This window comes from Mercenaria mercenaria, chromosome 8, assembly GCF_021730395.1.
Source record: "Mercenaria mercenaria strain notata chromosome 8, MADL_Memer_1, whole genome shotgun sequence".
NCBI lineage: Eukaryota > Metazoa > Mollusca > Bivalvia > Venerida > Veneridae > Mercenaria > Mercenaria mercenaria.
Window position 1 is genome coordinate 10,424,330 of NC_069368.1, and position 25,421 is coordinate 10,449,750.

Consider the following 25,421-nt stretch of genomic DNA (forward strand, 5'->3'; position numbering starts at 1 on the left):
ACTTGACTTTACCTTTTATATATAACTGAATTACTCAACACTCTACAAAAAGCCATAAAGGATGTATCATAGGTCACCTGAAGTGTGGCATTCCCACACTTTCGGATGACCTTACTTTACTTTGCCCTAACTTAACATCACTAAAGCTATGTATAGATATTGTTAGAAACTAAGCATCACGTTGAAGATACCAGTTTAACGACTCAAAGTCTATACTAGTTGTATTTGCTGATTCAAGGTCATCCGAATACTTATTAAACTTTGGGACACCCAATATAGAGTCCTGCTGTAACAATAAACATGTTGGTATTGAGCTTCATAAATCGCTCAGCAGTTCCTGTGCTGTGTATGCACGATGCAGAAAAGCCAAGTCATCCTTGTTCTCAGTCCTGTCTATAAAATCCCAACAAGGGGAAGTAAATCCATTAATACTGGCAAGCTTGGTCGTAAAGGTCACCATTCCAGTCGCATTGTTTGGATGCGAACTGTGGCATAATCTAACCCAAAAAACTCATTATTACTTGAACGCTTTTTGCGACTAGCAGCCAAATCTATCCAAAAATTGCCAACCAAAACTCGTACTGATAATCTTATGGCCCTCTCACTCTTAGGATGGCGTTCATTTGAAATCCCTCGTAGAAAGATGGAAGCTATGTTTCCTACAGAAGCTCTGTCAGATGCCACATGAATGCCTAGCCAAGCAAATATTTGATCTGCGACTAAATCTTTTCATGCTGAAAGGAGCTAAAATCAGTTAGGATTTATACCAGACATATGCCGAATCTTGGTAAAATATGGTTTATTCAAATATTTAAATGACTATATCCAATTTTCAATATTCCCGAGCAAATGGACTTGGAAATCCATGGTCTCAAACACCATTAATTCATACCAGGTCATTAACTGGGAAGAGAGAATAGAATCAGACCCCGAGTTCTGTAGATTTATAACCATTCATATAGTATGCTTCCCCTCCAGATTATACCTATAAGCAGATACGAAACAACTTGTACGTTACGTTCTAAACGTAATAAGAATACTAGCGTTCGTAAATATGCGCAACGTTGTAATTTGTCTAGTTTGTCAACGTCAAGAGAGCGATATAAATAGGCACATTATTTCGAAATGCCCTGTTTTCGCCGAAATTAGAAAATCATCATTTCTGCTAACAGCCATCCAAAGTTTTGGACCGTCAGTATATCAGCACATTTGCTGTGGAAGCCCAGAGTATTTTTTGGTTAAATGTATCCCATTGTATCTTGACATATGTATATGATTTTGCTGTGTAAATATCTAAAGAATACTATAATAATGAACGTTATTCACACATGTTTGATAATTATGTATTCCTTGTTTATTCTAATTTTGTCTCATATTTTCTCATGTATATGTATATAGTTGTTATATATGTTAGTATCTCTGAAAAGTGGAAATAAAGAGTATATAAGTAAAATTTTCACCGCTTGGGACATGTGTTAGTTGCCTGAGTTAAATATTAAAAAAAAAAATGTGGAAATAAAGCATGTTCTGATTTATTCCAAAAGGAGGATATTTTACTTTTACGCAGACCTGGAAGATTTTATCTTTTTTGTTAGTTTTCTATAAATTTATCCAAAAAAAAACAATAAAATTTGTTGAATTCAATATGGCTTCCATATTGGTTCGTTCAGCTGTTTCAGGAGGGGGTGAATTTTCAAATCCGTTGGATATGAATTTATTTACTTTTTGCTTCAGACGTCAATTTTTACGAAATAAATATCAGGCTCGGCAAATATGGACGGAAGGGGTTCCGTTCATTTTATCCTGTCACTTGCAGTATTTTTGACCCGATATCAGGGTGCCGTATATCTTTCTTGATATACCGTCAGTTGATCATGTGACCAGTGATATACGGTCAGTTGATCATGTGGCTTTATGATCGATATTGTTGTCATAAGAAATTTTGCAACGAAACCATCATCATTTTGTTGGAAATGTCCGAACTAAGAAAATGAGTGGTCAAATAATGAGTTTTTATTCAAAAACGAAGAAGTTATTGCGATTTTGCCGGTAATCACGTCATTATATAAGTGACGTCATTACGAATATGACGTCATTAAAACGGTTGTCGCACACTTATTTTTGTAAAATAAATTGCCAAATATCGGAAAATGAAGCAATGACAAGATAAATAGAATAATAGGTTAGTGCCTAAGATGGAGAAAGTTTATCTGGCTCGGCTCCGGACGTTATCAGGTTCGCCTTCGGTTCACCCGATAACCTCCTCCACCTCGCCAGATAAACTTTCTCATCTACGGCACTAACCTATTATTCTCTATAACCTTGGCCTGATAACATTGATATCAAAAGAGAGTAGCCTGTTATTCTCTATTGAAAATATCTTCAGTCTTGATATCATTATTGCATTGGTCTTTGATCTTCTGTTGATGATAGGGACCATCTGTTGACCACAGACAATATAAAGTTTGAAGTTAAGGCGTTCTTTAGTTATTAAGCAGAAACCATTTTCATTCACAAGGTCACTCTGTCCTTGACCTCTGACTACTAAGCCCCGTAAACTCTAGCAGTTATCTACTGACCATGCAATCATCCTATGACCCTTGACGACTGAATGTCAAAGCGTTCTTCAGTTATGACTTGAAACCTATTTTCAACTCAAGGTCACCGTGACTATAACTTTTGACTTACTGACCCACAAGAATGAGGGTTGTCTACCGAAAACGGGCATTAACCCTAAGAAGTAAGAAGGCCTTTGCCCAAGCTTTTCAGTTATCGATCTGAAACCGATTTCCTGCTCAATGACACCGCGACCTTGACCTTTGGCGTACTGATTCCAAAAAACATTTAAGGGCCATTGTATGAATAAAATCTGTAAAAAGATCATTTGGAAGCAAAGAATGCAACCAAGAAGAATAATAGCAGGCTCTGTTTGACTAAGTGTGTTCATGAGAGGTTATGAAATGTGCAACACCTCTCACGACCCTAGTTTAACGCCTGTATGCCAAAATGATCTTCATGTTTGACAGCTGTAGATCAAAGTATTCTTGTTATCAATCCAAAGTATGTATACTTAACATAATGAATACACAAATATGGAAGGAATACACAAATTTTTTTGTCGAGTCATGGTGCCCATTAAAAATAATATAACACCCTATATATAATGCTAAAACGCATTTTCTTTTCAGCATTATAGATAATGGTTTTAATTTTTATTTAAAGAGAGAACTCATATGGGCACCAAGACTGGACGAGCACCTGTGGGAATACACTGTCAAGATTATTATACTCTCAAACATTGTACGGACTGATAAAACAATAATTTTGAGGGAAAGGAAATATAACAAGAAAACACATTAAGCACATTTAGTATGATTGTAAACATATGTTTTTTCCTCCGTATATTCCTGTCATTTCCAATGACAATTATTGCTCATATACCATTTAATCTTTACATTTTTAATTTCTATTACATGTATAAGCGATTTTGCTTTATTATAGAGAGCTGGAATCATACTTGATGACAAGAGGAACTTTCCAGAAATATTCATTAGCTGAGAGTGCCATCACATATGCATCTTTTATGAGGGAGATTGTTTTGTTGTTGTTTTTTAGTTTTCCAGACAGAATAAAGAATAAAGAAGGATAATACCAAAGCAAATTGAGATAATCTATACAACTGCCTGACATGCAAATTGTACTCTCGTGGAAAACTCCTACTTAATAATTTCCCTAAGTTCCAGAGTACAGTTAGAAAATGGAACTACCTTCCTATTGTGGACGGGGAGGAGTTTTCTGAAGTTGTATTGTACGCATAAAAGTTATCGTTCTTCACCTAGCTGTCCGTGGTTTACAGTCGAACTTCATAAGGAGAAACACTTAAAACCCAAACTAGAGCGGAAATGGCGAACTAAATCTGAACTAACAATCGACCTTGAACTTTATAGGGACCAATCGGCTACCGTAAATAAACCGAACAGATTATTTCTCTGATAAGGTAAAGTTGTTTGGCACTGACCACAAAGGTTTGGCCTAGATAACCAAACATCTTCTAGGAGACGGTCATGATGCTGTCCGACCCTTCAACTCATCCTCAAAAGAACTTGCGCAGAAGTTTAGTGACATTTTCATCGAGCTTTATCTTACCCGTATGATGATTAAATGTACCCATCACAGATTTCTTAACGAAAAACAGTGTTTGCTTAGTAATATTATTTGCCTACAATACACATGTTTATTTACAAGTTTTAATGAAATCTATAAGACATTAGTCTCTGTGTCCAGAAGAAAGAAACTTATTTGTATCAAGGTTCATTAAAAGTGTTTGAATTTTAACTTTGGAAATTTATACCTCAAAACAGAATGTGGACTAGCAAAGAAAATGTGATATTATAAGAGCACTTTATTATTTCAAACATAACAAATTCTCTTGAAAGAACACGCAGTGCCCAGTAAGCTTTGATAACTAAACAAGAAAGAACACATTTTAAACCATTTAATTAAACTTTTTTATCTGGTAATGAACTCGTGAAATTATAAACAATCTATTTTAAAGGAAATTATTGTTCTGCAACACAGTACCATGTCGTCGTAGGTTATGTCACGGTGTCTTATTGAGCTCTTTCAATCGCCGTGTATAAAAATATATTACAAAATGTGTTTTGTATCATAACCATTTTAAAATGCAACGGAGAATGGGTTCCTGAAAAAGCATACAAGTTGAGATAATATATTTTGGACTTGACTAAACAAATTGTCTGATAACTGGACTTTTATTGTATGCAGTGTCACTCTTTGTTGCAAAAAATACGGCTCAGCCGACCCCTGGTGTTGGAACTCCTATCTTCGCCAGGAACTTTATACAACCAAGGTTGTCTGTGGTTGTAGGATCGTCTTTCACTGATATCTGGATCCTATAGTCGCCCTGAAAAAGATGTTGTGAGAAAATTAGTAATGTAATTCATTATTGTGACATCCTGTATCACAAAAATGTAACTATTCACCTACAATGAAGAATATGAAAGCAGTAAGATTGATATAGAAACAGTGATCGCACTTTATTTTATGTTTTTCGGTGGTTTATCGAAATATAACGGTGAATTATATCCTGATAAACTCACTGGCCACTCAGTGAAAATTATCAAATCTGATACCCGGATTAACGTCAAAAAGTTTACCGAGCGTACTGGAAGCCGGAAACAATATGACGATGACGTCGTTAAAATGACGTCATCTTTGCGGTGCTTCCTGATAAAGTTTCCCGCAAATTTCGACATTTTATTGAAATAAACACAACAAAAGTAGAGTTTTAGACATAAAATAAACAGAAAAATTGTTAGTATCGATGTAATATCACGGTAATTTCACTCGTGAACACCAAAAGTTGTTATTTTCACTCGTGGCTGCGTCACTCGTGAAAATATCACTTTTGGTGCCCACTCGGTGAAATTATAACGTGATATTACACCGAAACCAACAATTATCCTCTATATAAACAGGTTGATCCCTTAAGAAAATAGGGTTACGCAAGTCATTACGAATTACGAATAACAAAACGAAATATTTTGGCAGCGTATGTCCCGTAAGCATTCAGTAGCAACAACCATATAATAAATTGATAGGTGCAGAAAGATGAAAGAAATAACTTAAAAAATCCTACAGCAAATATTTTGTCTTAGTATAGATAACGAGAATTCCTTATTCACTTATTGCCTCACAAACAGTCTGCTTAGTTAGTGAATACTCAACTGCGATACGGATCATGTCCAACATATTATGTTATGAAACTCTGCTTTCAATAGAAAGTTTATGTTAAGATATCACAAGAAGATTTACATATATCAAAGCTTTTTGTTTTTGTGTACAGTAATAGTGTCGCAAGGAGAGTACAATATTGGAGTTGCCAGGTGAATACACTACTGGTGTCGCAAATTGTGTACAGTACTGGTGTTGCAAGGTGAATACAGTTCTGGTGTCGTATGTCTTATGCAGAAGTGGTGTCGCAAGGTAAGTATAGCATTTATGTTGCCAGGTGAATACAGTATTGGTGTCGCAACTTGAATACACAGTAGACGTATTACAAGTAGAATGCAGTAATGATGTTTAAGTTGAATACTACTGTAGTGATGTCAAAAGTCGAGTACATTAATGGAATCGCTTGTTAAAAATTGTGTCGCAAGCTGAGCACAGTAACGTCGTTTCAACATGAGTCCAATATTGATCGCAAGTTGAATATAGTAGTTGTACCGCAAAGTGAGTACATTATTGGTGTTGCAAGACGAGTACAGAATTGGTGTCGCAAGGCATGTAAGGTGTTGGTACTGCAAGTTGAATACAATAACTGTTTGCAGGTTGAGTATCGTGTTGGTATTGCAGGTTGAGCATAGTAGTGGTATTGCAAGGTGAGAACAGTAGTGGTATTGCAAGGTGAGAACAGTTTTGGTGTCGCAAAGTGAATACAGTATTGGTATCACAGGTAGGATATAATACTGATACCGCATAATTGATACAGTAGTAGCACTAGGTGAATACAGAATTGGTTTTGGAAGATGAGTACAGTAGAGGTGTTGCAAGATGAGTACAAAATTCGTGTCGCAAGGTGAGTACGGTATTGGTGTTGCAAGGTGAATGCAGTACTGATATCGGTGTCGCAAGATGAGTACAGTATTGCTCTCGTAAGGTGAGTACAATACTGGTGTCGCAAGGTAAGTAATTATTGGTTTCTCAGTTTGAATACATCATAATGTGAATACAGTATTGGCGTTGCAAGGTGAATACAGTATCGGCGTAGCAAGGTGATTAAGTATTGCTGTCGCAAGGTGACTACAGTATTGGTATCACTAGGTAAGTGCAGTATTGCTGTCTCAAAGACAGAATAAAATTGATGGTAAGGTGAGCATAATACTGATATCGTTCAGTATTGATGTCTCAAGATGAGTACAGTATTAGTGTTGCAAGGTGAGTACAGTATTGATGTCACAATTTGAATACAGTGCTGGTTTTGCAAAGTAGTACTGGTGCCGCTAGGCGAGTACAGTATTGCTGTCGCAAGGTGAGTACATTACTGGTGTCGCAAGATGAGTACGTATTGGTTTCTCAGTTGAATACAGTACTGGTATCAAAAGGTGAATACAGTATTGGGTGAATACAGTATTGTTACTGCAATAGGAGTATAGTACTTGTGTCGCATGTAGAGTACAGTATACATAAGGGGATTAAGTATTGTTGTCGCAAGGTGAATACAGTATTGGTGTCGCAAAATAAAAAAAAATATTGGTGCCGCAGGTTGAGTACAGTATTGGTGTCGCAAGTTGAGTATTAGTAGTGGTATTGCAAGTTGGTACAGTATAAATGTTGCAAGGTGAGTCTAATACTGATATCGCTAATTGAATTCAGTATTTGTGTGGCAGCTTGTGTACAGTAATAGAATCGAAAAACTAAAATGTTTTATAAATATGATAAGAACACTCACATGACTAAACCAGGAAAGGGTACTCGAAACTGCCTGAAGGCTAAGAGTATAATCCTTTATATCTAGAGTCTCAGGCTGGATGGGACAACGTAGTTTGTGTCCAAGTGCTGATTCCAGCATTGTATCAATTTGCTGTCCCAACTCCTTTGATATTAACGAAGATCCATTTAGAATAGTGGGCAGTATCGGACAGAAATCAATATTGTTACTGTAAGGAAAAAAGAAAGATTAAATGCAATTATAAATTTTTGTCAGAGTTTTTACTGTTTTATCTTATTTAGCAGTAACTAGAATTATTCTTTGCTAGCATAGTTTTGACCTCAATGATGATGTATATATCATGAGCCTGGAGTAAAATATGCTACTTAAATATTCTATTTAACGCAGACAACTACATTTTTGTGTGAATAGTTAGTAAATAAAATGGAAATGTCCTTCAATGAAGATTTTTCTCATGTAAAAAGGACTATTACTATTTCTATAATTTAACTAGTTGCTTTGTCACTTTTATAACAAAAGCAAGAAATACGTATAAAGGTCTTTAAGTCGCCGTATGATTCATGATTATGGTCGTGTAACATTAATTCAAATAAAAAATATAAATATTTTACCATGTGCCTATGTTTCGAATACACGGAACTTTTGTCCATATTCCGAGTAATTTTTTCTCTAGTACAACGTCCACGAACAGATAATTAATCGGCTGATAAGCTGTTAAATTCAATGTAAAGTGCACATCTCCCGGAAATATAAGTGGAGACGGAGAAAAGTCCAGTTGTTGCACTGTCACAATTGCATTACTCTTGTCAGTGGCTGCGAGATACAATATAAGATTTGTTAGTATCCTAATCATTTAATTGAAAAGTTAAGATAATTCTAATGATTAAAACTATCACAATTAAAAAATTCACGAGCAAAAGTTGATATATTTCAAACAATTTTATGATAGAACAAAGAAATATCATTACAATTAAACTTTACTCTGCTGAATTTTTATAATGAACTTGTCCATCTTTCAATTTGGACAGTAACATTAACTTTTACAAGGGATACATACCTAAAGGATACTGACTGAACGGCGAACAGTGCAAACCATGTTCAGACTGCACGGAGTGCAGGCTGATCTTGGTCTGCACTGGTCGCAAAGGCAGAATCATTTGCCGCCAGTAGGCTAAGGGTTAAGCAGATGCTTAGATATATTGAAAGTTCAGCGTTCAAAGATGTCTACAGTGTTTTTAAGTAGTACTTTTAACAAAACTTCTATCGTCATATTGACAGTTTTGCAATACCTTTCGTATATATACTGATAATATATATGAATTGGAGTTTTACTTGATGATAACCAGAACTTTCGAGAAATACTCATTAACTATAGTGTACGAAAGACCGATGATGACGTCACATTTCTCACTTCAAACTTCACACTTCATACTTCATACTTTTCACTATACACTTCATTGTTTTGCAATTCTGACCCCATACTGCACACTTCGCACTTCATAGATTCAAGTGAGTTGACGTCATCTGTTTATTGTGTATTGGCATAGATGTACACGCCATTTCTTATTTGAGTTTTATGTATAATGATATGTGTAGATTTTAAATGTTCTAGGAAAATAATCGACTTCTAGTGTTTAGATTATATCACTTGTTGATATTCTAAAAATAATGGGAAATTCACCGTCCGCCATCCGTCCGTTCAAAATAATCTAAGACTTGAGAAAAACTGTTGGGATAAATTGTAAACAATCTCACGGGAATGAAAATTGTTAAAACAATTCCATTAAAAATCTTCATGTAAAGGCCATAGCGTGTGGCATTATCAAGCGGTCTTCTAGTATTAGAAGTATTCAAATTATGCCACTGGATTCAAAATTGATCCCATCCGTGAGAGGACCATTTTAATATCTTCTTCTCTAACAGTATATTATACTCTACTATATTCATTAAAATTATGCCTTCGGAGGCAAAAGTAACTCAGTCATAATTATTGTAATTCATTATGTCCAGTCTCAGTAATTCCAGGTTGTTTTGAGGAAATGAACAATTACAGACCCATATCCATTTTATCAACCATTTCCAAGGTAATTGAAAGAAATATTGCCTTTCAGCTTCATAATTCCTTCAACAGAACTAACATACTACACACCACCCAGCCTGGCTTCAGTCTTGCCAAACGGCCCTTTCTGCATTAATTGATAAATAGGCGAAAGACAATGACTCAGGAAAATAGTTGGTAGTGTATTCCTAGATTTTGGTATGGCCTTTGACTTAGTGGATCATAACATTCTCCTATACAAGACGAATCTGTAACATTTTAGTGAACTTTCATTGTGCTGGTTTGAGTAGCACCTAAAGAATCGAACTCAATATGTCGAAATAAATTATATCAAGTCTACTTTATGGTATATAAAACTAGCGCTCCACAAGGATCTATATTTTACCTCTTGCTCTTTTTGATATGTGAGCCACGCCATGAGAAAACCAACATAGTGGCTTTGCGACCAGCATGGATCCAGACCAGCCTGCGCATCCGCGCAGTCTGGTTAGGATCCATGCTGTTCGCTAACACTTTCTCTAATTGCAATAGACTTTGAAAGCGAACAGCATGGATCCTGACCAGACTGCGCGGATGTGCAGGCTGGTCTGGATCCATGCTGGTCGCAAAGCCACTATGTTGGTTATCCCATGGCACGGCTCATATATGTAAACGATCTTCTATTGATTCTCGAAAACGTATGCTGATGATTCTACGATGCATGTTAGCGACCATAACGTATCTGATTGCAAATTAATACTATTAAAGTAAAGATTTGGAGCGTGTCTAACAATATAATTCTCCATTCGAATAAGACAACTGGTATGTTAATTGGTACCAACAAGAAATTAAATAAAGTAAGAAACATAACTTTTACTCTAAATGATAACTGTATTCAAAATGTATCAAAAAGTTCTAGGTGTTTATATCTATAAAAATTTAAGTTGGGATCAACATGTAAAAAAGGTGTGTGAAAAATGCACCCTAAACTGTATCTACTTTACAGAATATCTTAATATCTAAATGCTGATATGAAGAATATGTTTTATAACTCATACATTTTACCGATTTTTGGCTACATATCAACTATATTGGCAAACTGCTATAAAGGAAATTTCGAAAAAATCTTTAAATTGAAAGTACTCTCTTCTGTGAACTTAAATGGTTAACTTTCCCAAGCAGGATCAAATACAATATTATTGTTTGGGTTTATAAAGCACCTTCTTATATTTGTGACACAATTAAAATTTGTGACAATACATACTATAGCCTTCGTTCTAAAACGAATTTTGATCTACAGCATATTCGACCTGAAACTAATTTTCTCAAACGTTCGTTTTCTTTAATGGCTGTAGAAATTTGGAAAGACATACCTTACTTAATAAGAAATGCTAGCACAGTAAATTCAGTTAAATATATTTACTTAGAAACTTTCTTTTAATTAATACAGCGTAGAGATTCACTATGTTAACATGCGTTTATCTTAATTTACAAGTCTGTTTATTGGAATGACTGTGACATTTTTATCTGTATGTGAAAATGGTTCTGTGTTTGCTAGAGGGGTAAGGGCCTCATTGAAAATACGATTTGTATGTTATGTATGAAGCTTAATGAGTTTTACCCTCTTTAAATAAAGAATTTATTATCATCATCATAATTGAGGGGCCTCCGTGGCCGAATGGTTAAGGCCGCTGACTTCAAATCACTTGCCCCCCATCGATGTGGGTTCGAGCCTCACTAGGGGCGTTGAATTCATGTGAGGAAGCCATACATCTGGCTTACGGAAGATCGGTGGTTCTACCCAGGTGCCCGCTGGTGATTAAATAATGCACGGAGGGGCACTGGAGTCCTCCTTCACCATTAAAGCTGGAAAGTCGCCATATGACCTATAATTGTGTCGGTGCGACGTTAAATCCAACAAATAAATAAATATATCATCATCATTATTATCATTATTATTACTACTACTACTACTACTACTACTACTACTACTACTACTACTACTACTGATACTACTACTGTTATTATTATTATTATCATTATTATTATATTACACTTAAGGATAACATGGTGTAATAGGCCTCAATTTCACCAAAAGCGTACATACAACTTGATAATGTAAGCTTTAAAAATGTCAAATGATAGAAGTAAGGTACATATTGACAAGTTATATAGTGACAGAAGATCTCAAAAATTTCCTTTAGATTATCTCCCCTGATAATTTTGGATTTTCATGAGTTATCTCCCCTACAAACTAGAAAAAAATGACTTTCTCCTTTTCACTACGGGGAATTTTAGATTTCTTTTTTGATATTTGTATCAGAATCATATAATGCAGCTTTCTACCGCAAAATTTTCTCGAAACTCAAGTTCAGATTCTCATAATCAAAGAAATTATATATTTCCCATAGGCATCAATGGTAACTTCAATACCGATTATCTCCCCAAAAATGATAAAAGTTGAAAAATCTCTCGGTGAAAAGTTTTTAATTTTGAATGTCTTTAAAGTGACCAAATTTCATTTAAATATTACCATCCAGTTACAAGATATGAAATATGGCTATTACACCATGTTATCCTTAAAACTTCACACTTCAAACTTCAGACTTCACATTACAGACTTCAAACTTCATACTTCACACATTCCTAGTATTTGTATGTGTATTAAGCATTATAATTATATGAAGTGTGAAGTCACACTCGTGTGTATTTCATGACAGAGATAGGCTTTTGTTTTCCTGACAGAAATACCAACGCAAGTTGGGATTAATGGTTCAACTGCCTGCCCAGAATGCTGTTTTTGTAAATTGTATTTTAATATCTTGGAATATTCCTATTAATCTTTCTAAAACCTCCTGCTTGATACTTTGTCTAAGTTCCAAAGTACTTCTCAATGAGGCAAAGGTGAGGGATGTTCTCTAAAGCAGACGCATAGTCGGATCCTGCAGCATATATTGCGTCAAAATCCTTGATGTTACATTTAATTAAACATGATTATGAATTGTACACGTTATAGTGCTTTCGAGTGTTTTTCCTGTTTTCTTTCGGTACAAAGAGACTTTAACTTCCTTTAGCGTCAGAAAAACTTCCTTTAGCGTAAGACAAAATTTGTATTTGTAAAAGATCGTTAAATGAAAACATGAAAAAATGATTTGATTTTGTTGAAATTCAAATTTTTGAAAGTAATTATAGCTATATATAAAATTTTGTGAAAGAAATTTTATTAAATATATTTCAAAAATATATGAAAATTGGTTTCCTCGTTTGATTAAAATCATTAACTTTCCATTTGTTTCCGTATGCTGTTAGTTTAATGATTCATACATGAAATGAAAAATAATCATTCTGTTCAAGTTAAAAATGGAAACAAAAGAAATAAATTGTATCTTATATGTAATAAATGAAAAGAAAGAAAACTCACTACAGTCCGTGAACTGAACGGCCGCTGTCAACGCTAAAGAAGATGCCACTAAAATTATAATTTGAAACATTTTATCCTTGCACAGTTTGCCTACTGCAGATGATCTTTATCCACTTTGCAGGTTTTATATAACGCTGGGCTGTCGGCAGATACTTGATCAACCTAGTTACATAAAAATGATTATGTTTTTTTTCATGATTGGATTACAATGAAGATATCTTCACATGCGTCTATGCAGTCCTCGATAACATGCATTTGAAATTTTGAAGAGATAAAGTCACATTTTAGATCGCATCCATCATAGTAGCGGTAGATGACCTATTTCTTCTGTTGCTTTGTTTTTTCGTTGTCTAACAGTGGGGACAATTTTCCGATCGGGCAGGGTGTTAGGGGAATCCCCGAATTGCTCGATCGGACAATTTCCCCCAATGTTTAGGCCATACCAAATTGATAAATAGTTCTTCGGAAAATTTAAAAAAAAAAAAATAGGAGCGAGCGAGTGAAACTTTTATTTATTTTTTTTCCTCAATTTTGTTTTTTTAGAGGCGGGTAGATTTTACATGGAGCGAGCGGGGTTTTTAATTTTTTTCCCAGCTTGGACCCTTGAGGAGGCGGTTATGATTATACATGAAGTTAACATGTCTTTAGAAATAACACAGAAATCAAACATTTACAGTGTGACTAACACAGTATACAGCTTTTCTATATGTTTTAAAGAGACATGAATGATTTTGCAAATAGATTCTTGCCAAAACTCACTGAATCACTTCGTTTTCATTTTGTATTTATAATTACAAAGGGATGAATGTCTTATTTTTGATTTTCTACATTAATCTGAAGGCGTGCCCATTTAACGGCAGAGGACGAGGAATATTTCAGACAAAACGGGCACCTGAGTGGAATAACATATCTTCTGAAACCCAGTTAGATGGCTTCGACTCATGAACAACTTTGTGCCCCTAGTGAAACTCCAACTCATAGAGGTGAGGGGAAAGTAATAAACCACTTGACCAGTGAGACCAAACAGAGTTAGGCATACAAATGCTTCGACATTTGCTCGAATCCCATTGGAATAATTTCTTAACAGATCAGGCTAGCTTAAGTTTTTGTGACTGAGGTTTATTTCAGTCAAAGATAGTAACAGACGGACAAAGAATGATCCCAATATGGCCACCCTAAAAAGTGTTATTTGTTGTGCTTTGATTGACCTAGAAATTTAGAGCTTGGGAGGTATGTTTATTTCAGTTTCTTTCTTTCAATCAATTCACAGCCAATTAATATACAAACAGGGAAAATTGGGGTTACAATAGGACAGATTTTGTTAGAAATTATTTTTATACCTAAACTACCTATTTGAAAAGCTAAACAATCTTTAAATTGACTAAATGCGTTTTGATAGAATATCTGACTGCTGTACTAAAGAAGTTACGTTCAAACAGATTTGGGCCGAGACAATGTGATGGATCGGTCAGGATCTGTGAACAAACTTTTTTTTAAGATAGCACTCGGCTTTGGCTCTGGATCTAACATACTGAACTAAACAACTGATAACAAATGGTTTGAAAACTTTATATCTGAACAATAGTTCTATGTTTAATCCAAATATTTTTAATTGCATCATCGTGCACGTCTTACAAGTCGGGCTTCGTTCTTTTCACTGTATTGAACAATCGTAGAACGTGCCTACTTCATCACCTACCGGCAAATCGAAGGCCATGTGTGGCACTAGCACATACACTCCGGATTTAAAACAAATGATGAATAACACCATAATTCCTGACTTTTTCAGTTTGGGTCAACAGCTACATGTTTTATGGACGCGTGAATTCCGATCAATATCACTTTGACGCATTAAAACAGTGATAAAACCTGTTTTGCCGTTATCATTCCGGGCCGCGTAATCAGAAAAAAAAATTTCGGAGATTTTTATGTACGTGCGGGCGGGTGAATTTTTTTCTCGGGAATGAAATTATTGATGATTGAGTTCCGACGAACGACATATCAATTTGGTATGGCCTTAACGTGTTTAATAACTTAGTAACAATGTTTGTAGAATCTATGTAAAGCACGTATGCCATAATGACTGTCTGTATTTTCAGTTCATTTATCAGTAAGACGTTTCCTTTTGGCTTTACTGATCCCAAACATATTAGGGGGTATCGACTGACCACAGGCAATCATTCAATGAAGGTTGCAATTGTGGACATCGGGTCCTATAAGCGTTCTTTTGTTACTGAGCAAAATTATGTTCAATCTAAATGTCATTGGTATTTGATCTTATGAACACCGCAAAAAATAGAGAGCATCTATTGACTGCAGACAATCATTTCTTAGTTATTTAGCTGATTTTTTTTAAATCTCGAGGTCGCTGTGACCTAGACCTTTGGCCTAATGTTCCAATAGCAAGAGAGGTCATCTAGTGACCACTGGCAAACATCCGAATCCGAAATCTGCGAAGTCTGATTACGGTTGCCCCTACCAGCGTTCTTTGGTTATTTAGTGGAAACTATTTTCTGTCTTAATATCATCATGACCTTGGTCTTTGATCTTCTGAACGCGAAAACGTTAGGGATCATCTGTTGACCACAGGCAGCATGAAGTTTGTTCAGTCTGAATAGCACTAGCGTTTGATCTTCTGAAAACAGCAAACAAATATCTGTTGACTGCAGACAGTCATTTCTTAGTTATTTAGCAAAAACAATTCAATCTCGAGGTCACTGTGACCTAGACCTTTGATTTAATTACAGGCCATTTAATGACCACAGGCAGACATCCTACGAAGTCTGATGACGGCGGACCCTACTATCGTTCTTTAGTTATACATCAGTTTCCCTCCAGTTTTAATGTTGAACGACTTTATTTCTAAACAGATTCTATAATCTCAGCTAGATCTAGTAATTTCCTTAACTATGCCTGTCTCAACTTTCATTGCACAGACAATGGGACTTAATGACTTCATTGTGTAACGACCACCATGACATCACAATGTTTACATGCATTGATTCTTGGGAAGGTTTATAATACACCTGGCACTGTATCTATTCTTAATTTATGCCTATTAAATAGAAGCAAAAGTGTGTGTGTGATAATTACAATACTTGAAACAGTGTAGATTAGTCTGACTAAGTCTGGAATTCAATATGGCTGCCGTATTGTTTCGTTCATATGCTTGCTTCAGGAGCGGATGAATTTTCAAATCCTTTATTATGAATTTTTTGCTTCAGACGTCAATTTTTACGAAATAAGAGATGGACATACATTGTTCTAGGCAGGTTATATGAGTTTCATGAAAAACAGAATAATAGACAAGTGTCTTTTTAAAAATTGATATCAATGTAATCAGGCTTGGCAGATATGGACGGACGGGGCTTGGTGAATCTCACCTCCTCCAGCCATATCAACCTCGACCTGATAACACTGATATCAAAAGAGAGTTGCCTATTATTCTCTATTGAGCGTAAAGTATTTTCAGTTTTCAGTCTTAATTTCATTATTGTCTTGGATCTTCTGAACAACAAAAAACAACAAAAACGATAGGGATCATCTGTTGACCACAGACAATATGAAGTTTGAAGCTAAGGCGTTGTTTAGTTAATGGGCAGAAACATTGTCCTTGACCTTTGGACTACTAAGCCCCGAAAACAGTAGTAGTCATCTATTGACCATGCAACAATCCTTTCACGTTTTACTGAAGGTCAAAGCGTTCTTCAGTTATCGACCAGAAACCTAATTTTTAGCTCAAGGGCACCGTGATCGAGGCTTTTGACCTACTGACCCCAAAGAATAAGGGTTGTCTACCGAACTCGGACAATCACCCTATGAAGTAAGAAGACTCTTTTCCAAGCGTTCTTCCGTTATCAATGGGAAACCGATTTTCAGCTCAATGTCACCGCAACCTTGACCTTTGACGTACTGATTCCGAAAATATTTAAGAGTATTTTTATAATTGTATGAAGTTTAACTCCTGTAAGCAAAACTGATCTTCTAGTTTGACAGCTTTAGACCACAGCCGTGTCCCAAGAGCACAGCATGTACCCTGATAACGAAACTTTTCAGCAGTGTGTATAAAAAAATGCAAATCTAATAATCGTTTTATAACATGCGCATCTACTTTATAACCGCTTTATAAATGATATAAATTTGTTCTTAAGCCAGAGTGTTTAAACGCGGTTACATACATACAGCTGACCTCACAAATGAAAACATATTAAGTGCATTTAGTTTGATGGTAAACTTGATATCATGTTTGTCTTGCGTATATTCTTATCATTTCCAGTGACAATTATTGATCATATACCATTTGATTTTTACATTTTAATTAATTTCTATTATAAGCGATTTTGCTTTATAATGGAGAGTTGGATTTTTACTTGATGACAAGAAGAACTTTCGAGAAACATTCATTAACTATAGTGCCATCACATTATGTGTAGTTTATGAGGAGATTGTTTTACTGTTGTTTTTTAGTTTTACTGACAGAATGAAGAAAGATAATACCAACACAAATTGAGATCAATTATTCAACTGCCTGACCGGAAAGCCGTACTAGCAAAAACGTTTATTGGCGAATTTGTACCGAATGGTTTATCAACTAAAATTGTTGCACATTTCAGCGGCAACCGTGGAGGAGATGTAGCTCTCATTCATAAGTCTGTATTTACTCTTCATGTTGATGCATCTATTCATGCCAAAGATTTTCAGGTAGACTGCCCGTAACAGGCCTCAAAGCGTACATACAACTTGATAATGTAAGCTTTGAAAATGTCAAATGATAGAAATAAGGTGCATATTGACAAGTTATATAGTGACAGAAGTTCTCAAAAATTTCCATTACCTCCCCTGATAATTTTGGTTTTATTTCATGAGTAATCTCCCCTGTAATCTAGAAAAAATAATTTTCTCCTTTTCCCTACGGGAAATTTTAGATTTCTTTTTTATATTTGTATCAGAATCATATAATGCAGCATTCTACCGCAAAATTTTCTCGAAACTCAAGTTCAGATTCTCATAATCAAAGAAATTATATATTTCCAATAGGCATCAGTGTTAACTTCAATACCGATTATCTCCTCCAAAAATGATAAAAATTGAAATATCTCTCGGTGAAACGTTTATAATTTTAAATGTCTTTAAAGTGACCAAATTTCATTTAAATATTATCATCCAGTTACAAGATATGAAATATGGCTATTACACCATGTTATCCCTAAACAATTTGAATACATGGATTGTAATTTGAGTATCAATGGATTTTCTGCACAACAGTGACAGTGATACATAGACCACCTCCAACAAAACAAAACGTTTTAAGACTAGTGTGTTAGAGGAAGAATAGCCTACTTTCCTTGATACATATGATACAGTTTATAAAGACATCATCACTGTGGGAGACACGCAATTCCATCTTGACATTCCACAAGACCGAGATGCTGTCAGATTTAAAATGGTACTTCAGTCTTCTGATATGCATCAACATGTGAATAGACCAACCCGTGTCTGCGGTCATACATTAGATGTCGTTATAACCAGGAACGGCAGCAAAATAATATCAGATGTCAAGGTCACCGATCCAAGTCTTTGTGACAACACTGGTAATATGTTACAAGACCACTGTGCTATTCACTTCAACGCCCGTGCCTCAAAACCACCTCCGATGCGGAAGTCGGTTTCTTTTCGGAAATTACGCGCCCCTTGCACTAAATACGTTTTCAGAAGGTACAGACGTGGATCAGCTAGTGAGTGCATATTCAAATGGATTATCGTTACTGATAGATAAACATGCTCCCTTACGCACAAAAACTATCGTTCTTCGACCTAGATGTCCTTGGTTTACAGGCGAACTTCATGAGGATAAACACTTAAAAAGCAAGCTTGAGCGAAAAATGCGTAAATCTAAACTAATAATCGTCCATCAACTTTATAGGGACCAATGTCCTAAAGTCGTGTGGCACTGACCACAAAGGTTTGGCCAGGATAACCAAATATCTTTTAGGAGACAATCACAATGCTGCCCGTCCCTTCAAATCATCCGCAAAGGAACTTGCGCCCAAGCTTAGCAACATTTTCCTCGAGCTTTATCTTATCCGTATGATGATTAAATGAATCCAACACAGATTTCTTAACGAAAAACATTATTTGCTTTATTGGTAATTAATATTATTTGCCTACAATACACGTGTACTCTTAGAATTTTAATGAAAACTATAAGTAAAACGGCTCTGTGACCAGCAGAAAGACGCTTATTTGTATCAAAGTTCATTTGTAGTTTTATTATTTATCTGATATGGAATCATACTTCTTTTGAATTGTTCTTAATATCATAAATTTTAGTTTGGTTTGATATGCGGCCTTTTTTGGTATCTGCACCTATATATGCTTATCAATGACACTTTTTTAATGCAAAAATAATCATTTTCTATTTTTGTGACTTTCAAAAAATTGGGAAGACGCTGTAATAAGAACAGAAGACTATTCTTGTAGCATTCAAATTTGTTTGGATTTTGATCAGGTAGTAATTATACCTAACTTGGTAACTGAACGTTTATGGAGAAATTATTGTAAAATCATGTAGTATCAAAAGTAATCTTCTCTCAGCTTCACCTTTCCGTAATAAAACTTCAGCAAACTGCAATTCTAAATTCTTGGACTTTTCTGGACTTACCTTGAATTCAGACGTTTGATTTTATATAATATATATCTTGATGGCTGGCTGCAGTTAGCAAGATTTCAAAACTCTGCATTTTATGAAAAATCAACCCAGGCCTAAACATGCAATACCTCGATAGATTCGCATTATGGATTAGTATGTGTTTAAGCCTAAACGAGAATGAACACGATGTAAACTTTTAATTACACTTTCTTCAAAAAAAAGTTCCGTCACTGTGTCTTATTCAGATATTTCAATCTCCATGCATAAAAATTTATTGCAAAATGTATATTTTCAAAATGCAACGGAGAACTGGTTGCTGAAAAGTATACAATTTGGACTTTGACTAACTTTTTTTTGATAACTGTAATTTTTTGCATGTAATGTCACTTTTACAGTTGCAAAGAATACGGGTTAGCCGACCCCTGGTGTGGGAACTCCTATATTTGCCTGGAACTGCATACAGCCAAGGTTGTCCGGGTTGGTAGGATCGTCTTTCACTGATATCTTGACCCTGTACTTGCCCTAAAAAAGTGAGAAATTAGAATAGTATTTGTGCTATGAAACTCATGTCTGTGACATCCTGTATTGAAGGTATCAGAAATAGGTTACTATAGAACTACAATGAAGGAACATGGAGGCATAAAGATAGAAACGGTGGTCGCTTCGCTGGAGTAAATAGGGTGGTTTAGCTTTGTGTGTGTGCGCGCGCGCGTGTGTGTGTGTGTGTGTGTGTGTTTGTGGTGTGAACGTCAGCGTGCTGTAGGTTTCGTTTTGGGGAGGCTGCGTTTTTGGTGCGTGGCATTCCCTGTTTGATATTTGTCTTTGTTTTTTACGGTAAGTCTCTACGAAAAATAGGCCAAATATTTTTGCAGCGTATGTCCTGTCCTGTACCAAAAAAATCGTATAATCATAAAAAATTACAGCTACAGAAAGATGAAAGAAATAACTTTAAAAACCCCAACACAAATACTTTTTCTTACTACTGACAACGAGAACTATTCGTTGTTATCTCACAATCAGTCTCACAGTCTAGTTAGTGAATACTCAACTGCGATACGGATCATGCTCAACATACTCTTGTAAACTTTTGTATTCAAATAATCATAAATCCATATTTCTCAATAGGTGTATCAGTTTAAACTTAAGGTAAAAAGAACCAAAGTCCTACATTAGTGGCAGATACAGTACTCCACCTGCAAACAGTTCTGTAAAGTTCCTATGTTTTAACTTGTTAAGGTATCACAGGTAAATTTACAGCAAATTAAAACATTTTCAGTTCCGTTTTGCAATTTGTGTCGCAATTTCATTACAGTACTTGTGCCGTATATTGAGTACAATATTGATGTCGCCAGTTGGGTACACAACTAGTGTTGCAAGATGAATTCAGTAATACAATACTGGTGTCGCAAGGTAAATTCGCAAGTTAAGTACACAGTACAACTATTGCAAACAGAATGCAGTAGTAAAGGGAAGTAAATCTTAAAAAAAATCTAAGTCCACACAAAGATCCTTACCAGTAGAGACAGGTCACAACAAACCTTACAATTGGATGTAACATGCACGTTGTACTACAGAAAAGTGGTCTTGATTTTTCCCTACGACCAGTAATGAAAAAGTTACAATGTAAGCTATAGTAACAACAAAGGGAAGTAACTCTAGGTTTTTGCGCATGACACTCCGTCTCATGATGGTGAACAATTGTGCCAAGTTACATCAAAATCCCTCCATGCGAGAAAAAGAAATGCTCCGGACAAAGTCATTCTTGTATCTGACCTTTGACTTCTAGGTTTATTCTTGACTTTAGACCTAGGGACCTGGTTCTTGCGCATGACACTCCGCCTTATATTGGTGAACATTCATGCCAAGTTACATCAAAAACCCATCATGCATTAAGAAGAAATGCTCCGGACAAACTCATTCTTTAACTTGACCTTTGTCCTCCGACTGTGACCTTGACCTTTAAGATAGGAACATTAAATTTGTGCATAACACTGCTTCTCATTGAGGTTAACATTCATGCCAAACACATGCATGTCAAAGTTATGGTCCGGACAAAATCGGACGCACGCACGGACGCAAGCACATACATACAAAGTGACGACTAAGCCGAGCTCACCGCAAGCGGGCTCAACAAAAAATATTATAAACATGATAAAACATTGTTGTTGCAAAAATGCAAGTTGTGTATGGAACTGGTATCGCAAGTTGAATGCAGTAGTGGTGTCGCAAGTTGAGTACACATTATCCGTATTGCAAACAAAATACAGCAGTAAAGTCACAGCTCGAGTACTGCAGTGGAATTATAGGTTGAATACAGTATTGGTGCCACAAAGTGAGTACAGTTTTGATGTCGCAAGGCGAGTACAGAATTGGTGTCAAAAGGTGAACACAGTACACATGTCGCAAGTTGAATATAGTAGAGGTAGATTTATTGCTGCATAACAATATCACAATATTACATATTTCATGTCAAACATTACTATAAAATACTGACACTTGTCAAATATTGCACAATTAAGCACAGTTTAAGTTGAAATCATCACATTCAAGTAATCGCAGATACATCAATTCAGTCCTATTACATTTTCACAGATTTATGTTAAATTTTGTATGAATTGTTATGCAAAGGATAGCCCATAAAGCCATCAGACTTATTTCAAATGGGGTCCTTGTTAAAAAAAATACAAAAAAAAACATACACAAAAAAACTGGTCAAGGACATTCCGACAAGGTCAAGTATGGCGGCACATTTAGAAAATTACAAAGTGAAGCAATGAGTTAAGGACTGCATTGATAATACTATAAAACATTATATCAAGATATCGCAAGTTTAGTACATTATTGGTATCGCAAGGCAAGAACAGTATTGAAAGCAAGGTGAATACAATTTTTATGTTGCTGGTTTGATAATAAAATTAGAAAAACATAAACAGAATAAAGTTAATCACTCACTGTAGATATTAAAGAAAGTGCACCCGGAATTGCCTGAAGCTTGATTGTATAATCATTTATAAATAGATTCTCAGGCTGGATGGGACAGTGTGCTTTGTGTCCAAGTGCTGATAGCAGCATTGCATCAACTTGCTGTCCGAGATCCTGTGATACTAACGAAGATCCATTTAGAATTCTGTCCATGATCGTACAGGCATCAATATTGTCACTGTATGGAAAAAAAAAAGAGATATCACTAGCAATAATTAAGTTTCTGTGAGAGTTTTTACTGCTTCATTTTGTTAAGCAGTAACTAGAATAATTCTTTGATGGCAAAGTGTTGATGTGATATATTAAGAGCCTGAAGGGCAATATGCAACTAACGCAAGTCAACTAGATCCCTTAGGGAATATTTGGATAATAAAATGGAAAGCGTTCCAATGTAGATTTCCCTCATGTAATTTTACTATTCTTATAATTTAACAAGCCACATGTCAAAGCAAATAAAATATTCTTAAAGATTTTACCAAGTGCCTATGTTTGAAACGCATGGTACTTTTGACCATATTCCGAGTGTATTTTTCTCTAGCACAACGTCCACAAACAGAAGACTGATCGGTCGGTTAATTGTTAAATTCAATGTCACGTGAAGATCTCCCGGAAATGTAACTGGAGACGGAGAAAAGTCCAGCTGGTGCACTGTCAATGCTGTATTACTCCTGTCAGTGGCTGTGAGAAACATTTTACGCTTTGTTAGTATTTATCAATACTAATTAATTGAAAAGTCAAGACAATGCATATCAGATAATACCGTTTCGGTACCCGACAAGTAAAAGCAGATATACTTTCAAGTAATTATATGTTATAACAATGTAATATTAATGTTAATTAGATGCGTAGATATATTATTAGGCTGGCATTCAAACTCAGCGTTTGAAGGAGTGTTCTGAACGAAACTTCTAACATTGATAGTTTCGCAGTAACTTTCGCATATTTATTAATAATATATTTATTAATATAAAAGGTCTCACACGTTTGAAAGGATGTTGGTTATAAAACACTAAAATTCATCGAACTGCGTAATAAGAATACATAATCACATCGATATTGTCAAAAATACCTTTAAAGGTCCATAATGCTTTAAACATTTATTTTAAAAACAGATGAAACAGCTTTCAAATAGATGTTATACGCACTTACCTGGATAGAAAAGCAGTATTCTAATATTGCATATTAACTGTTATAGATACAGCCACAAAGGGAGGTAATAACAATCAATAGATTCAATAAATCATTCCAGTATATTCAGCAATATTCAAACATTTGATAAATGTTAATGAAAATAATTATCAGAAATAGGATTTAACAGGAAATTTATGTATTTATGTTCGTAACAGAAAATCTGACAGCCATATTTTAAACAAAAGGCATTATGAGCCTTTAATCAAATTTTGAAGAGTCACAAAAATACAAACATAATTTACAGAAGAATGAATTTCGATATAGCGCATACAGATTAAAGCAAAATCAAAAAGATTGGTGTGTCCTGCCACATGTTAGACAAAAAATCAAAGGGATGGCATTTGATCCTGTACTAACATTGGAATAAGAGTCCCGTGTATGGTTGCTTTACACCTTGCACGTTTAAGAGGCCAGAAAACTGGAGTGACTTAATATGAGTTACCGCCATCGATTATAAATAAGCTTATAAACAAACAAAGAGAACTCACTCGGAATCCAAGTACTGATGTAGACACAACATGGGTTCAACAATTAATTTTCACACTATTTTTTAAAGAAGCTATTTCAGATGCTGTTAAGAAGAATAAACTATTGAAAAGACCTTCCAGCTTCATAAACGGAAGAAAAGTTGGCAAGTTGGTTATAACGGGCAATTAACTTTCATAGATAAATAGAAGCTAGTCATCACTGAAATCAACCAAAATGAATGTATTTTCTGTTTCTTCAAAATTCAGTGTCAGAAGTTATAAGTCACAGGTCTAAATCACAAGTTCAAAGTTAAAATAGCCCTTACAGGCTTCAGTAAAAAGTAAAAAAAAAAAAAAAACAACAAATGTGTATTTTAGATGCTTAGGTCGTAGAATGAACAAGTGATGTAATTTTATTATTTGACTTTGTTGAAATTTAAAACGTGTGAGATATTTTATGAATTTGATTTTAGCAATAAGTAAAAAAAGTGTGAATTCAGTTAAAAGTTCTGTTAAATGTATTTCAAAAATATATGAGAATTGGATTCCTTAATAAACTCAAATTCTTATCAAAATCAGTGAAAATATTTGCGCACTTTCCATTTATTTCCGTCTGTTGTTAATTAATGATTCATACATGGAATTTATAAAAAATCCTGTTTAAGTTTTAATTGGAGACAGAAGGAATGGGCAGAAATAAAACTCACCGCAGTCCGTGAACTGAATAGCCGCTGCTAACGATAAAGAAGATGCCACTAATATTATAAATCGAAACATGTTTAATATCCCCGCACAGTTTGCCTACTGGTGACCTTCATTCGGTTAGCTAGTTTTATATAAGGATGGACAGTCTGTCAGATACTTAATCAACCTAGTTACATAAAAATGGCGATGCTTTCTCTTGATCAAAAACATGAACTCCTCGACAGCATAAATTGAGCCGCGCCATGCGAAAACCAACATAGTGGCTTTGCGACCAGAATGGATCCAGACCAGCCTGCGCATCTGGTCAGGATCCATGCTGTTCGCTTTTAAAGCCTACTGCAATTAGAGAAACCGTTAGTGAACAGCATGGATCCTGACCAGAATGCGCGGATGCGCAGGCTGGTCTGGATCCATGCTGGTCACAAAGTCACTATGTTGGTTTTCTCATGGCGCGGCTCAATTAGAAGTTTCGAAGAGATAAAGACACATTTTAGTTC

The 25,421-nt window shown here is 35.3% G+C and overlaps 2 protein-coding genes across 2 annotated transcripts; both read right to left on the bottom strand.

Annotated features, from left to right (window-relative positions):
• Positions 1 to 4,480: 4,480 nt before the first annotated feature.
• Positions 4,481 to 13,089, bottom strand: LOC123565871 (ganglioside GM2 activator-like). The gene is made up of 4 exons (XM_053549366.1): positions 12,931 to 13,089; positions 8,083 to 8,284; positions 7,472 to 7,679; positions 4,481 to 4,924 (listed from the first exon to the last, which is right to left on the bottom strand). Exons 1-4 carry the CDS (start codon positions 12,998 to 13,000, stop codon positions 4,814 to 4,816), a joined length of 591 nt encoding a protein of 196 aa, XP_053405341.1. The 5' UTR covers positions 13,001 to 13,089; the 3' UTR covers positions 4,481 to 4,813.
• Positions 13,090 to 19,768: 6,679 nt separating this feature from the next.
• LOC123523068 (ganglioside GM2 activator-like) lies at positions 19,769 to 25,084 on the bottom strand. Its single transcript, XM_045300672.2, has 4 exons — positions 24,927 to 25,084; positions 23,038 to 23,239; positions 22,532 to 22,739; positions 19,769 to 20,101 (listed from the first exon to the last, which is right to left on the bottom strand). Exons 1-4 carry the CDS (start codon positions 24,994 to 24,996, stop codon positions 19,991 to 19,993), a joined length of 591 nt encoding a protein of 196 aa, XP_045156607.2. The 5' UTR covers positions 24,997 to 25,084; the 3' UTR covers positions 19,769 to 19,990.
• Positions 25,085 to 25,421: the final 337 nt, after the last annotated feature.

Excerpts from the sequence above, each read along its gene's own strand:
- LOC123565871 (XM_053549366.1), bottom strand. The coding sequence starts at position 13,000 with ATGTTTCAAATTATAATTTTAGTGGCATCTTCTTTAGCGTTGACAGCG. Across the intron at positions 8,285-12,930 it reads CGTTCAGTTCACGGACTGTA|CCACTGACAAGAGTAATGCA; the intron begins GTGAGTTTTCTT and ends TGTATCTCGCAG. Across the intron at positions 7,680-8,082 it reads ATTCGAAACATAGGCACATG|TAACAATATTGATTTCTGTC; the intron begins GTAAAATATTTA and ends TTTTCCTTACAG.
- LOC123523068 (XM_045300672.2), bottom strand. The coding sequence starts at position 24,996 with ATGTTTCGATTTATAATATTAGTGGCATCTTCTTTATCGTTAGCAGCG. Across the intron at positions 23,240-24,926 it reads TATTCAGTTCACGGACTGCG|CCACTGACAGGAGTAATACA; the intron begins GTGAGTTTTATT and ends TGTTTCTCACAG. Across the intron at positions 22,740-23,037 it reads GTTTCAAACATAGGCACTTG|TGACAATATTGATGCCTGTA; the intron begins GTAAAATCTTTA and ends TTTTCCATACAG.